Here is a 16,157-nt window from a genome sequence, read left to right as displayed (position 1 = left end):
GTAATTATAATACAACAGGAATGACCACTGACACTCTGAACTTACTAATCAGTTTGATTTTACAAACTTGTTAGTGAATAAAGTGAAAAGAGATCAAGAATTGTTTGCATTTTTTTTTTTGGTTTTTTTATTGACTTATTGAAAAATGAAATGTGACATGTTGACATGACAGTACACAAAGCTACGAAACAACCCTCCGTTACAGCATTTAAAACATGAGGCCTGTTTCATAAAATAGCAATTAAGAAAGTTGTTTTTTTTTATATTGGTCCTCACAACGTGACAAATAAAGGGCACACATTTAAAACTGTTGAGCAAAGCAAAGGTGATATGATCAGTGGTTAAAAGCACACTGTGGCAGATGGAAGGAGAGATTTGTGGGCTCTATCTCGTCTCCAGCACCCCGTCTCTGATCCTCCACCTCCAAGCAGGACCGAAGTCCGGAGCAGGAACGCAGCAGAGCTCCAGACCGGAATCCTGCACCTCCTCATCGTGAGCAATCTGCTGGCCCTGCTGGGTCTCCAGAGTAAACACCCTCTCGGAGATCTAACAAGGAGACGCACACAGGATTCAAAGACGTGTCATCTTTCTCCTGAATCAAATAAGAACTGCCGTCTTGACACGCGAGTGTGTGATGCTGCCGAGCCTCACCTGATCGCTGATTCCAGTGGCGATGTGGCCCACCTTCACCCAACGGGTCTCTCTGATCCGGATGCTTCTCCTGCTGAAGTCTCTGATGCACACGTCAACCCCTGCACCAATCACAGAGCGGAGAGACGGCGTGATGTCGGGGAAACTATGCCACACAGTTCGGTAATATATCGCAGGGTTGAAAAGAAGAGCGATGTTCATGTGTTTTCAGCTCACCTTCAAAACAGCAGGGTGGAGGTAGTTGTGCGTGACCCAGCAGATCCATGCTGACGACCTGCACGTCCGGCTGACTGTTGTAGGAGAAGGCGCCGGAGCTGAAGTCGTCTGCTGGGCTGAGGGACCAGCGGCCGGAGTCCTGGAGCGAGTCAGTAAAAAGGGGAAACACAAGCTGAACAATAAGTCTTCTAAACACTGGAGCCAAAATGGATGAAGACATTTTTACATGGGCCCCACTTCCTGAATATTTTGTGTATTTGGACAGGTCAAGTTTATCAAATCTTTAAAGTAAATTAGAAAATTCTTATTCTGTAATGACTTCACAACAAAAACACACGTCAGACTTTTACAAACTTGTTTCAAAGGTCTTTTTCTGGCTGTCTGTAATGGATCAGCTATGTAATTTTGTAAGCTGCTTTAAAAAAAACAAAAAAACTTATAAGCGAACGTCTATTAATCTGCATATTGTTATCATGCATTTTAGACGGAGGTGTTTGGAAGTGATCGGGCTGTGATCGATCAATCAGAGATGTCCTCTGCTGTGTATTTTGACTTACCCTTTTATCCCATGGTTCCCAGTTGGAATAAGGGTCACTGCTGAGACAAGACAAGAGCTGCTCCTGCATCTCAGCAGAGTGAAGCTGGGACAGACTGCTCAGGTAGAAGTCTGCAAACAAACAGGAGAACAGTGTTCAAGCACTCAGCAGCCTTTTCACGTGTACGAGGAGGACGTGGAGGGAAACCTCACCTCGCTCCAGCTTACGAAGCTCCAGTTCAGGCAGCGTGGTGCTCTTGTTGTCCCTTTTGTAGTTTGGCTCGGAGATCAGCATTTGTGGACCGAACAGCGAGCCTCGTTTTGACTCGCTGGAATCCGCCTCTGCCTCTTCTTCGTCATCCAGGTTCATCGTCTTCCTCCCTGCTGTGATAACCTTCTCGACAGACTCATGATGTTCCTCCTCATCCTCAACGTTAACGCTGTTAATGAGTTGCAGGAAGTCCGGCGGCTCGTTGGCAGTATACAGGGGCTCTGTGTAGGGCCCCTTCACTGGGCTGCTGAGTCCTCCAACTGCAATCAAATCAATCATCAATTATCAGGTCTCTACAAAGGAAACTAGAAATGTCGTCTTTGTCCCTGAATGTATCACTTGCTTTGATATGAACAAGAACACGGTGCGGCTTTTCTTCACCTTCTCTCAGAGCTCTGTCTGTTTTCCCTTTGAGGTCAGATGCTGACGATCTCTTCGCTGGATCCTTCTGGAGTCCCGCCTTTATAACCTCCGCCGTGAGAGGGCTACAGTCAGGCGGGATCTCTCTCAGAGGCGGCGGCTCGTGAGCGATCTGTAACCATTCAGTGAAGCCCAGATGTGAACACCCTGAATCATCTGTAATGAAGCGTGTGTCCGTGTGTCGCCGTGACGCTCACCTTCAGGTACAGCCTGCAGGTGTAGTATCTCGTCCAGGGCTGACACCCGTTGAGCATGTGCAGTAACATGCAGCAGCTGCTCCACACATCTGCTTTGGCTCCGCGGGGTTCCCCTTTGACGATCTCAGGGGCCATGTGGGTCTCTGTTCCCTTCAGATCTGCATTGGATTACAGGCGGGGGGAAAAAACCGGTGAATTGAGACGTGGAGGTGTATCAGGTACACATCTTTTTACTCTGAAGTTATATAGTAGTTACCTTTGGACCCACTGAGGCTCTGCCCCTGATTGTCGAGTCTCTCTGCGTGTCCGAAGTCACACAGGAAGGTGTCTCTACCGTCCTCCGACAGCAACACGTTGTCAGCTGTGGGGAAAACAAGCTGGAGTCAGTAATCCGCCGCATGAATCTCTGCGCTCTCACCGGCACTTGGTTGACTTCCATGTTTTGAGCTGTGTACTTTGCGGATGACATAATTAGAAACGGGCAGCTGCTGAGATATGAAAACAACACACAGACAAAGGAGCCATATGAACGGGGGGTGGGATCTGAAGTCAGCGAGGGACAGCTGCTGCAGAAAAACACTTTAATGTGGAATGAATGTGGAAACTTGTAACACAGTAAGCAGATAAAAGACATTTTGGCACCGCAGTCTTGCATTACAGACACCAGGTGGCGCTTGAGCTCCACCGTTATTAACCATGTTTTGTCTGCCCTTCAGCTTTTGTCTCTTCTCTGCTCTTCCTCCGTCGTCCCCGTTCTCTTTTTCTGTTTCCTTCTTTTTCTAATTGTTTTTTTTCCACCGCGTTTTCATTTTCTGCCTTCTTTCCGTCCTCGTACTTTTTCTTCTCTTGCTAACCACTTTCTGCTCTTTGCCCCCCCCCCCCCCCCCCTCTCCTCCCTCCCCCACTCCACCCCCCCTCTCTCCTTTCGTTCTCCCTTTCTTTCTTTCTCGCTCTCCTGATCCTCTGCACATGCGCCGGCTCTAAAGAGCAGCGGTGAGTCACGCTGTGGGAAATTCCCAGCCCGTCCTCGTCTCTGTGGTGATCTGGTTTCACAACACAGGTGCTTGAAGATCAAATCTAGTCGGTATCTGTGACAATCGTGTTCCACACAACAGCTGCACACAAAGACACAAAATCTGATGAGAACTGATTAGAAATCTGACTGAGTCTCTCTGTATGTTTTTGTTTTTCGACTTTCAGCAACGTTAAAAGTAAAAGTCAAGCTGACACATTTTGTTTTACTGTTATTGCTATTGTGCGATGAGAATTCACCTTCAAAGTGTTTATGGGCCAATGACAATATCTGATTTCGTTACTTTTACATTTACATTCAATAGATTATCAATATGTAAGAGGACGCAGGAATGTTTCTACTCATTGTTAAGTTGCGGACAACAGATACAAAAATGTAGTTTTCAAACACTTTGGGAGGAAAAAAAAGTAAACAACTTTGCTTCTTCCCTTTTTTCTTTTCTGTTGCGCCAGCCAACAACATTTCAAATAAACGAATGAAAATTAAACTACTTTTAAATGCTTTGCTCTGCCTTCCATAAACAAACAGTTGTTAACTGAGTCTATTTTTTTTTGTCCAATTGTCCTTATAAAACTGGCTTACGTCTACCAAACATCTGTAATCAGTTCGTGTTGTGACTTTTTTAGAACAGCTCAAAACCTGCACAGTACTATACTATGTTTTTTTTGTTGTTTTTTTTAACACACCTTTAACGTCTAGATGCACCACTTTTTTCTTCACCAGGTACTCCAGCGCTGTTAAGACCTGAGAGTGGTAGTGGAGACTTAAATCCTCCGGCAGCCGGCCGCGCTCCACAATCAGCTGGCTTAGAGAGCCTGGAATAACAGATAAGATGAGATCAGAGTAATATCTGGTAATATTTACCAACACAACTGTTCTTTGTTATTATGGCCCGTGAAGAAGCAAAAGTCCGATGACATGGATGAGAAAAAGTGTGATGAATGTCATTGCCGTTAGTGAAGCAGGGATCTCCATTCACAGATGGAGGTGTAATTTGGTACGTCACACTTCAAGGAAGCTCAACAGTCATTTGTAGCATCACAGAACCGCCCACTTCCACATCGCCACACTAATTACATCCGTATTTCTATCCGCTTCATTAGTGTTGCACCTTCTGCGCATGTGTTTGCACTTAATTCATCCCATCTTGTTTGTTGGGCCTCAGCAGCAACAGTAGCGCCAAATAAATGTTTTGTGTGTAAAAAGGAAGAAATGAGGCTTGTTTACCAGACTTTAGGTCCATCAAAAGGACGACGTTGGGCCCCTCTCGGACCACCCCGAAGAGCTTCACCACGCGAGGAGATCGGAGGGCACTCCACGCACCCACCTCCTCACTGCAGAACCTCTTCAGGGCAATCTGTGAGAAAACAATGGAACGGAAAGAGGAAGATGTTATTTAGCACACCTTTGAACGCGGTTGTGGAAAATAAATCGAGAGGGCAATGTGCTCTGCATTACCTTCTTAACAGCAAATGTGAATCCCGTGTTGACATCCTGAGCAGTGTGCACTTCACCATAGGAGCCTTCTTTAAGAAACTGTGGGAGGACATACTCCCTCCCTTCCTTGTATTCAGAGTCCACAGCCTGAATTTTCTGTCGGGAAGAGAGAAACAAGTGAGTGTGGTTGAACCGAGACAGAAAACAGGAAGTGGACTGAAGCAAAGCAGAACGTACTTCATTGTAAAAGATGATTCCCTCATTGCTGACAGAATCAGCCACTGAGAGCTCGTCTTCCTCCTCCCTCGCATCCCTCTCCACGTCTTTGAAGAAGGGCGCCGCGTAGCACGGGTCCCCCTGACTGACGCTGCCCCTGAGGCCGGCGAGGGCCAGTGAACAGTCTCCCAGACTGCTGAGGGAGTCCAAGCTGCTGTCCTGCTCATACGAGCGGAGGCTGCACTGGTTTCCCAACACCTGGTCGGGCCAGTTGAGAGGAGAGCAGCTGGAGCCGGTGCTGTAGACCTGGCGGCGGTACACAGGAGGCCCTCGGTCCTGCTCCTCCGAGCTCTCAACGCTGCTGCAGCAAGAAGAGCTGAGGTCGCTCCTCCCTCCGAGGGACGACTCCTCCTACAGGAGAAAACAAACAAACATTGGTCGATCGTTGTGTTTACGTTCTCGGGTGGATTCGCTCTGGGGCTGAACGTTCAAGGCCATGAGAGGCAGCTTTGTCTGAATTCAGGGTTTCACTTCCACAACAGAGGAAGGCGCAAACGGGAATATCTGAAGATTGAGCATCAGAAAGAATCTGGCAATTTAGCGTCGAAGATGATTGAGGAGGAAAACACTCCCGGCCCTCTCGGCTCTTCTATGAGTACAGTATCCTAAACACCAACCTGCTTCTTAACACCAGCTTGAATAACGAGGGTTCTCACCAGAATCTGGACCAGAGAACGTCCACTCTCCTGTTCAGGGACTCCGGAAGGCGTTCGATGTCTCTGTCGCTGCCTCTCCTTCGTCCTCTCCACCTTCTTCTTCCCCTTGCGCTTCTGTTTCCTCCGGCTCTTCTTTCTCGGGGTGAGCTGCGCTGACAAGCTGCTCAGCTCCTGGATGGAGGCCGTTGTCGGGCACGCCACGTTGTTGTGCTCGGAGGAAAGACTGAAGCAAAAGAAATCATACAGTTCAGTACAACTGTAAACAAATGAAGTGTAAAATGCAGGTAAGGCGATGCCGTACCTGATGTAGCAGTTTTGGGAGGTCACGAAGGATGGATTACAACAAGAAGGACTAAACTCTTGGGAGTCCTGGGTTTCACCTACAGAGAACATAGTGTTCATATTAAAAGACAGTTATTTGATGTCTTCTATAATAAGAAAAAGAAGAAACTAAAAGGTATATTTACATTCAGCCTGAGCGATGAGGATTGAGGTCTTGAACGGCTTTTCTCCCACTTGTTCTGCAGTTCCATGTGTCAGGAGTTTATTAAGTAAAGGAAATGCATTTGCTGGGAAGCCCATGTTGCTGTCCTTCCCCTCTTCCTCCTCCTCCTCCGTCTCCTGCTCGGTGGTGGAGCATGATGGGTACGACCCCTTCAGCTTGGCATGGGGTGACCCGCAGAACGGCGCCGTTGAGTTGAAAAGCCTCTGGCTCACCGCCATTTCATCAGCTGGATCTGGAGGGACAGAAAATCACAGGCGACTGATGAGTCAACAATCAGGTTCTGTCTTTAACTTGAATTGTCACATTTATAACGAATAGGATACAAATTATTTCGCAATAGTGTGGCTCATGGTGTAATTTTTTTGGAGAAACCCTCAAAAACTTCATAAAAGTGCTGCAATTAATCTGCCCATTATTTACTTCTTTTGTGTATGAAATGCCAGAAAACATTAAAACAGTATTTTCTCAATTCCTCCAGCTCAAGAGGACGTCTTTAGATATGACGTCTGACCAGCCAGCAGTCAAAAAACCCAAAGAAGTTTACAATCATAATACGACAAAGAAAACCATCAATCATCCTCATATCTGACAAGATGGAACAACTAATGTTTTTATTTATTTATGTAATTTTAACGGAAAATTATTTGATAGTTGCTAATTCATTTTCAATGGAACAGCAGTACATCCGTCTCCTTTACAAACTGCATAAATTGATTTTCACATGAAAAATTGAAGAGTTGTGCATGTTGTGCAATCACACGGTTACTTCCTTTCATCAGGAGAGTGACATTTAGAAAGGTTGTAAAGTTTGTGCTGGGAAAAAAATGCTTCCCTAAAAGGTGACGAAGGACTTTGACGATCTGTTAATGTAAGAATGTTGATACAGATATTAGTACTTTCAAGTTAAAGGTACCACAACAGTGAAACATTTTAGTTGTTTGTTTATCTTTATTATATTCTTTGTGTAGTTCTCAATAGTTTCCTGTTTGTATTTTTTTGCTAATACCACCAGACCTAAAATGTTCACTTTATTTCCACAGTTATAATCAAGCGAATCAGAAGAACTCATAAACTCGACTCAACAGGATGAGATGGTTAGTCTTGTGAACAAAACTATGCACAAACACACACTTCAATGCAACGACGGCCGGCTCTTAAGCTTTATAGCTCGTTTGAAGTTGAACATTTCAGACCGTGTTCAGTTCCGTGTCAGTTCAGGCGAAAGATCACTTGCTCTTTGAAAAAGAACTGAAACTTTGAAAGCTTGCGGTGGGCAGATGAGACAGGAAATCCAACCCTGGCCTTGTTTTGACAGTTGCAACTGTGTCGTTAAATGGGAGGACTCTTGTTTCACACAAGAGGAAGTGAGGGACGGCCGGGCTGAAATTCCAATGAAGATTTGCACGACTGTCTGCCTGCAGTTTGGAGGTTATGACCAGCAGATCACGTATGAACTGTAAAACCAACACGCTCGGACACACTGCTTTCATTGTAATGTCGGCTGTGAAGGACACAAAGTGAGAGGTGGGAGGACAGTTGCAGCAAATTTGCATCAGTGTGTCCGTTACACTTAATCGCAGCGTCTCGCACACAGATTCATCCTGAAATCTCGAGCAAAAAAACAACAACCACACTGCAACTATTGTTCGCGTGTTCTTGTTTCTGAACTAACACAGTACTAATACAAACAGTTCTACATCAAAAACCGATCTCAAACTATTCTCACATTTCATTTAAAGCTGCTAAAGTTGAGTTGTGATACTACCTTGTGTGCTGCTGACTTCATGCACTGCAAGATAATCTAGAACGAAGCAATTCAACTGTCACTTCCTTGTTAAGAGGCTGCACCGCCACACCCCGATGAATTTACGTGGAAAGGAAATAGAGAAAAAACAGCACTACAAAAGAAACTGTGTGTGTGTGTGTGTGTGTGTGTGTGTGTGTGTGTGTGTGCGCGTGTTTATGTGTGTGTGTGTGTGTGTGTGCGCGTGTATATGTGTGTGTGTATATGTGTGTGTGTGTGTGTGTATACGTGTGTATGTGTGTGTGTATGTGTGTATATGTGTGTATATGTGTGTGTGTGTGTGTGTATACGTGTGTATGTGTGTGTGTGTGTGTGTGTGTGTGTGTGTGTGTGTGTGTGTGTGTATATGTGTGTATATGTGTGTGTGTGAGGCAGAGAGGCGTATAGACGTACCGATAGCTGCCAGCCTGAACTGCTTTTCTCTGTCCCGTGTTTCCGGACAGATTAACCTGTCATCTACACTAACCAGGTGCTCCGTCCGCCGGCCGCGTCCTTCATGTTCTGATTTTCAGTGACTGTCTCAGCTGAATCGCTGCCGCTCGGCTCTCTGCTCTCTGGTGGCTCTCGGCCAACTTGGGGGCGGAGCTGGCTGACAAGGACTTATGGGAAATGCATCTACACTTCCCCATATTCCCCCCTCCCTCCGAGAGGCCAGGCTTACTTGGTTTCTGCCCTCTAAACCAGCGTAGATTAGAGGATAACGTGTTTGATAAGGTTTCTGGAGATAAACTGTGAACTGTGACAAAAGCCCTCTCTCTGGTCTACACCTATCCAGCTTTGATGAGGTTTTAGTTAAGAAGAGATAAGTATCAATCCAATGTTTGATAATTATAAATCAAAACTGTCACAATCCTCTGTCCATGTTGTTAACAGAGGCAATCTACTCTCTGGGACGAGTGTTTCACTTTCTACACTCGCAACACTGAATGAAATGTTAAGAGTTTGGTGACCTTTCATGCGCTCTGATATCACGAATGAGCTCGTGCCCCGAGTCTGTCACATGTCAGGTCACACACACACACACACACACACACACACACACACACACACACACACACACACACACACACACACACACACACACACACACACACACACACACACACTCTTTACTACATGTCTGCCATTTAAAACATCAACAACAAACAACACAGAGTTTCCTTTCTTTCTACTCTTCAAAGCACGCAATGATCTAATATCTGACTAAATCAGTGGCTTCTTGTGGAAAATGAATGCGGAGAAGAAAGTCTGGGTCGAGCCTATGAGCTGTCAATAATGGGAGGTGTTTTCTTTGTCTATCTGAAATAGTCTCACACAAAACAACTTACTCATATCAGAACCACAACAGGACAGGTTGTGCTGCATGCCATCAATGAAAAGCTGAACACTCACTGCACACTTAATGATAAGGAAACTGTTTGTCATGACAACAATATCTTAAATAAACTTGTAGGTTTGTGGTCATTGTCACTGGCGATGAGGATTTGTTTTTTGCTCATCTATTAGTCACTGACTTCATTAAATGAGCAGTTATTCATTAAGTAGTTAGAGATGCAGCTAACAGCTATTTTATTGGTGTTTAATCTACCAATTATTTTATCATTAAAGGTGAAACACTTATAAAGATATAATCTGCAATTGATTGATGATTTTAGTAATCATTTAGGAAAGAAATGGTAAAACTCATGACTTCAAAATTGTCCAATTTAGATGTCAAGTTAAGACATCACCTGGCAACAATGGGAAATTGTGAAATTTTATGGTCCGGTCTGTTAAATATCAGAAAATAGTAAAAAAAAAGAAAAGAAAAGAAAAGAAACTTCACATCAGCATTGGGCAGACCACAAATTTTGACCAAATTTCCAACTTCACTTTCAGAAATGGAAATCAAAACATTCATCCAGTCCAAATGATTTGCATAAGCATTGTTTAGGAATTTATATCATGTTATGCTTTTGCACAGCATTGAGAGAGAGAGAGTGAATCTTCACACAATGTAGAAACTGGAACCGATGAATGCAATATTAGTAGAAAAACATTACTTAGAGGATTGACTGATTATCAAAGGAGCTGCTGATTACATTTTTTTTTAATTACCAAATCAATTAATCTAGTAATTGTTTCAGGTGTAAATCCACCAAATACTGCCAAATACTGAACCAACATCTCTCTGTCAGTGTCAACAGACACTTAAAACAGATTGGAGCACCGAATTACATCAGTATGTAGAGGTTTATATCTAATAAACTTGTAACACATAAAAGCCAAAAATCTTGACGATAAAGGGGAACAATCCATAGTGATCTTTGCCAGAGAAACCCTGATTGAAACTCCATATGCCGTCAGTGACTGATTTACACTCACACAGATTGATGAAGTTCCAAAACTTTTTGTAAGAACAGCCAAAAGGGACTCAACCTGAAGTCGTCCACAGAATGCGCACAGCCAGGCGTTCCTTCAGGGAACGGCCAGCTGCTTCTCAGGAAAAGAGTCCTGGACTACACAGTCATCTGCAGGCACACGCTTCATTTCAACTCGCAGCGTTTCGTCACACCTCTCTCTGTGTCTCCTCGAACAACTTCCCTTTCTCCAGTTACTTCCTCACCCTTAACCACAGTGAAGAAACTGGAATCATAACAGCAAGTGGCTAAAAGTCCTCTCGTTGGCTTTCATTCAACTGGTGATAGTTTGTAAATGAATTGGGGGGTATTTGGTGTTTTACGTTACTATAAAGTTTAAACCTGAATGATGTCATCTTAAAGTGTTATAAATGATAAAAGGCATTTTTTGCTTTTTTTCTTATAGATAAAAAAACAAAACGATGAATCAATGAGTCAGGAAAATAATCTGTAAATGAATGATTAATGACAAAAGAAGTTTGAAAATTCATCAAAAGCAGGCAAACCCTTTAATACCACCACTATCAATACCAGGATATTATGACATATGGCTTCTTTTTTTTTACACAAAGAAAGAAAATTCAACATAAGTGAACTGAACGTCCTCATACCACCATATTTCATGAGATACCATTCATATCAGATACATATAACTTGATATACAGCATGTATTATATGTTATATGCTGGCTTTCACTGTAGCTGTGCAGTGAAGTTTGGTACGTGCTGGACAGTTTTCAGACAAAGTCTTATCTGCACTTTCTTGCTATCTTGCAGAAGGAAATGAGAAAAGGACATTTCCACTGACAGGACTCTGGGGTTTTGGTTTAAGGATGGACTCAGGCCAGGACTGCTTAGCTGTAAATGCAGACCAGGAGTTTGACTCTGGGCCAAGAACGGTCCAGCATGCATTTGTACTGTGTAGAGAAGCAGTAAAACTTGGACCTTGCAAAAAAAATTTTTTTTTAAAAACTGTCAAGGGTGATAAATGTAAACAATTAAATCTGTTAGATATGTGCAAATAATGGGCTAATGTTTTCTATATCAGGCAGATACGAGCAGATAAAGGCATAAGATTACATACATAACCATGTTAGAAAACATGAAATGAACATAATAGCTACTCTTGTGGGGCTTATTTAATAATTAGTGGAGATAAAATCCTCAAAAATCACATGTTTTTCTTGTTTTTCCTCACGTAATAGATGTGTCTCTTGGCTCTGAATGTACTTGTGCCAACTGGCATGCTTCTTAAATGTTTATCATCATGTTTATTATAAAAGTTCTTTTTTTCTTTTTCTAAAATGTAATATCCTGCAAAAAGGTCTCCTGGACAAAATAAAACCATCCAACAACTGCCACTGAACGAGTAGAGCAGGAACAGCAGTTTTAATCAGAGACATCTGCTTCAATAGGCGTGTGAGGTTTTGAAAAAAAAAAAAAAGAAAAAAGTTTTGTGACCTGAACAGCCAAACTTTAAAAAAAAAAAAAAAAAAAAAAGCAACTTTTTCCTTACTTTCCTACCTGTTATAGTACTGGCCTTTATCATTTCAGCCACAGGCAAAAACTGGAAAAAATAAACATGAATGCACACCTCCCGTTAGGTGTATAACAGCGCTCTCAGTGTACTAAAATAATAACTTCCTTCTCGCCACATTCACCGCCATTTCACATGAGATTTTGGCCCAAATGTTTTTGTTAATAGTTGGCAAGTCAAACATCTGAAACAAGAGATCGTGTTTTCGAAAAGACAGCCGAAAACACTTGAAAAGTGTTAACTTGGTGGAATAAGCTGGTTTGGCATAGATACAGTTATATTCTTCACTCACCCTTCTTCCAGTTAGTAGGCGTCGGCCGATGGCGATCTTCACATCAGTCTCGAGCCGTCTACCTAGAAATAAGGTTTCCGTTTACTTTTCAAAGTAATTGATTCTGATCTCTTAATTTTCATAAAAGATAGAATTTAAAACCATGACACGAAATCAGCTTGGCACTATTATTGATCCCACCCTGTATTTAACTTTTTTTTTTTCATTTTTTTATTGTTGCTTGTGTTCTAGTATTATGTTTGCGTGTTGTCGTAAGTGACAGCTGAGCTTTTAATTTGAAAAACACAACGACCAGACTTCCCATTTTTAATTTGAGAGAGCGACGGTTGAGTTTGCTGATTATATAGAAAAAACAATTTTTTTTTATCATGAAGTGTGAAAATCAGATCTATGTCAAGCAACACAAAATAATGTTTTGTTTTATTTTCTAACTAATCTCGTTTTTTACCTTCAGTTTTCCAGGACTTACTCTCTTCCTGTCCATATAGTCTACTTATAGAGATACCTTACTATAAGTAAAGTTTATATTTTTCATATTTTACTAATGTCTAGTATCTAATACCGTATCTTATCAGCCCGTACGTCACATTATAAATAAACGTATCTGTATTGACATGGATCTACCACAAGATGGAGTCCTAACCTACTGACTAAGGGCACTTGCATTATGCTTCAGCAGCCACAGACCAACATTACCGCCTGACTTGTAACATTATAGCCTGCTTGATGTGCTATCTAAGTTAATTAACTGTTACATAATTGAATTACTAGGGTTACTGACTATTAGTGTCGTTCATGTTTAGTAATTTTACTGAGCATCTCAATCAGTTGTTGGCTTAAATGTGCTGACATTCATATCCTGTGAGTTTGAAAGAGGATATGTGACTAATGGTTTAAGGTGTTGATCAGTAAAATATTAAGGGCATGTCCAATCAGACTGGTACAGCTTACAATGGTAGTCAAATAGGCTACTGTAATGAATCAGTACAGCTTTACTTGAGAAATACCATTTGATGCTACGTCATATATCCCCTCAACTACATTTCAGAGAGAAATATTGTACTTTCTCCACTGCATTTATTAGACAGATTTAGTCACTTTTAAGATAAAGATTTGACACAGTGGAGTACCAAATAATATTAAGATTAAACCGGTTTAATTTTAGCTCCTGATGTCTTACAAAAAGCAACCTATAGTCAGAGTCCCATATCAGATTTCTGAGTTGTTGACAGTTCCGCCAAATAGAGTTTTTTTCCTCGAAACTTGTCACACGGTGTCGTTTCAAAACATTTCCAAGTGGTCCAATATCTCACCAAAAATCAACAATTACAGAAAAAGTCCAAAAAGGATTTCAATACTTCTTCTGCCACTGGTTATAGGCTATATAATATCTACTATATATACAGCTACTGTATATATGTGAATATGAAAGCGGTTTAAGCAGCTGCTGTATCCATTTATGTGCTTTGACTTCTGAGTCTTTCTCATGTGTGGATGCAGGCCAAAGAGGATACTGATGATCTGGTAAGTTTCCCATCTCAGTACCGAGTAAAATCCCTGGATATCTTCTTATTGTGACACTCGTGTGAACAAAAGCCAAAGGATTTTCAAAGCAAATGGTGGAAGTATTTGTTTAAACAAAACAAGCCGGGGGGAGGATTTCATTCTGCCATTTACCAAGCATTTGTTTGGCACGGAAAATAAAACAGCAAGAAACCTTTTTTAAGAGCTCTTATTTACGTATCCAAATTGGATGAACTCGCATCTATCATCTGAACAAAAGACAAAACGGTGCAATATGTTCCAGTGTGAGCCGAAACAACCGGTGTTCTTCTGTTTCTCTAAAACAATAAGTGACACTCTTGTTGGGTATCTTAAAAGGTACATTTAGCCTTCTCATCTCACACTGATGTTGCTGTGTCTTGTGTGGAAATTTTGTTGCCGGTTTCAGCCATATTTGAATGAGCACATACATAAAATAGCTGCCTATTTGTAGATATAGCTCCAAGCCTACATCATAGTGATAGCATCACAGTCAATGGTTTGGTCCCCCTTTTCAGCAAGCAATATTTTGGTCCTTTTGAACAAGCAAATTTAAACTAATTTTGCATAAACAAATGTTGGAACAGTATCAGTTAATAAACAACACACTCACCTGTAGAACTGTGTGGAAAAAACTGCCCAATTTCTCAACAATATGCACTCAACAAGCAAACATTTCCTACATGTGCTTAATAATAAAAAAAAAATGCTCATAGGCTGGCTTGCTAATTATAAAATAGACTGACACTTATCATCCTGAAGAAGTAACTTTAGATTGTGATGCTTTCATTCATGGCTGGGCATTTGACTCCCCACATACCCCCCCCCCCCCCACACACACACATACACACACACACGCACATTTTCCATCCACTCTGCATTGTGTATGTAATCTGCCAAATACCCATCAAATATAGTGCAACAGACACATGAGGGATTTATTATATGATGAAAGACCAACCAGTTGAATAACCTACATTTCGTACAATATAAATGTCATTTATGCTTACGTCCATGGTCCCTTTAAACAAATAATATACAAATTCTATAATGCTATAATACTCAACAATGCCACCTGCCACACATGTTTCCTTGTCTTTTTTCTTTTTGTTTTTGTAAAGCGGTTAAGCATCGCTCCAGATCAGTCAATAGAAGGAATGTTTCTTGTTTTGCTGAGTGTGTGACTTTCATTTTGGTTTCCTAGTATTTACATTAATTTAAAAACTAACCAATGTGCATACAGAGACAAAACGTGCATTTCCTCCTGTATTCATGGACTCATCACTCAGCGCCATTTGTAGGATTAGTTTCAGATTTTTACAGCTTTATTTTTTCTTTGTAGGTTTTTATTATCGCATCGCATTTGAGTAGACCAAATAGCCGGCTCCATCATCGGCTACAAACTGGACAGCCTGGAAAAGGTGGTGGAGAGGAGGACGCTGAACAAACTATTATCCATATTGGATAATCCTGACCACCCTCTCCACCACCTGCTGCAGGGACAGCTGAGCACTTTCTCCAAAAGACTCCTCCAGCTCCACTGTCACAAGGACAGATACAGGAGATCATTCTTGCCGACCGCAATAAGACTGTACAATAACTCACCTCTTGCAAAATCCATCACACAACAATAACACTGTTGTCTGTGTTTCTTGGTTGTTTGTATATAATATATATAGATAGATATATACTGTACTGTATATACTGTGCATTTTATATTTTTTACTGCTATTTTATTGCTTTTTATTATTCTATTATTACCTTATTGCTTCCTGTATGCTGCTGTAGCGAATTTTTTTTCCCTTGGGGATTAATAAAGTAACTACAATAACTCACCTCTGGCAAAATCCATCACATAGCAATAACACTGTTGACTGTGTTTCTTGGTTGTTTGTATATAATATATCTATATATAGATATATATATATATCTATATATATACTGTACTGTATATACTGTGCATTTATATTTTATATTTTTTACTGCTATTTTATTGCTTTTCTATTATTCTATTATTATCTCATTGCTCCCTGTATGCTGCTGGAGCGAAAAAAAAAAAAAAAAATTCCCCTCGGGGATTAATAAAGTAACTACCTAACCTAACCTAACCTAACCTAACTACCTACCCACCTACCTAAACTATTCAAGAGTTTCACCCAGCGTAACCAAGGGTAACAGGGGGTCCCCAGGCCGTTCAATGCTTTTTTTTTTTTTTTTCCTTCCAGTGTGTAAATCAAACCTACATGCATTATTTAAACCTTTGTGTAAAAAAAATAAAAAAATAAAAAAATAAATAAATTGCTAAAATTATTTCTCAACAACAACAACAACAACAACAAAAAATTAAATGAACGAACTATCAAATACATAAATGCCGCGCGTCAAAA

General features: G+C 41.4%; 1 protein-coding gene across 2 annotated transcripts; it reads right to left on the bottom strand.

The window, feature by feature from the left end:
• Positions 1-250: 250 nt before the first annotated feature.
• Positions 251-12,271, bottom strand: map3k14a (mitogen-activated protein kinase kinase kinase 14a). Of its 2 annotated transcripts, none has more exons than XM_069148725.1 (16): positions 12,229-12,271; positions 6,160-6,429; positions 5,994-6,072; positions 5,693-5,915; positions 4,998-5,387; positions 4,782-4,916; positions 4,551-4,680; positions 4,010-4,138; positions 2,547-2,651; positions 2,291-2,448; positions 2,055-2,205; positions 1,616-1,933; positions 1,425-1,534; positions 868-1,006; positions 652-752; positions 251-546 (listed from the first exon to the last, which is right to left on the bottom strand). In XM_069148725.1, exons 2-16 carry the CDS (start codon positions 6,413-6,415, stop codon positions 385-387), a joined length of 2,586 nt encoding a protein of 861 aa, XP_069004826.1. In that variant the 5' UTR covers positions 6,416-6,429; positions 12,229-12,271; the 3' UTR covers positions 251-384. The 2 variants fall into 2 exon arrangements, with proteins under 2 accessions (XP_069004826.1, XP_069004825.1); XM_069148724.1 differs by lacking the exon at positions 12,229-12,271 and adding an exon at positions 8,395-8,515.
• Positions 12,272-16,157: the final 3,886 nt, after the last annotated feature.

This window comes from Embiotoca jacksoni, unplaced genomic scaffold (genome assembly GCF_022577435.1).
Source record: "Embiotoca jacksoni isolate LCO1_2020_lvr unplaced genomic scaffold, fEmbJac1.0.p SCAF_15, whole genome shotgun sequence".
Taxonomy (NCBI): Eukaryota; Metazoa; Chordata; class Actinopteri; family Embiotocidae; genus Embiotoca; species Embiotoca jacksoni.
The sequence above is the reverse complement of the archived record's forward strand: the minus strand, read 5'-3'. Positions and strand labels throughout refer to the sequence as shown.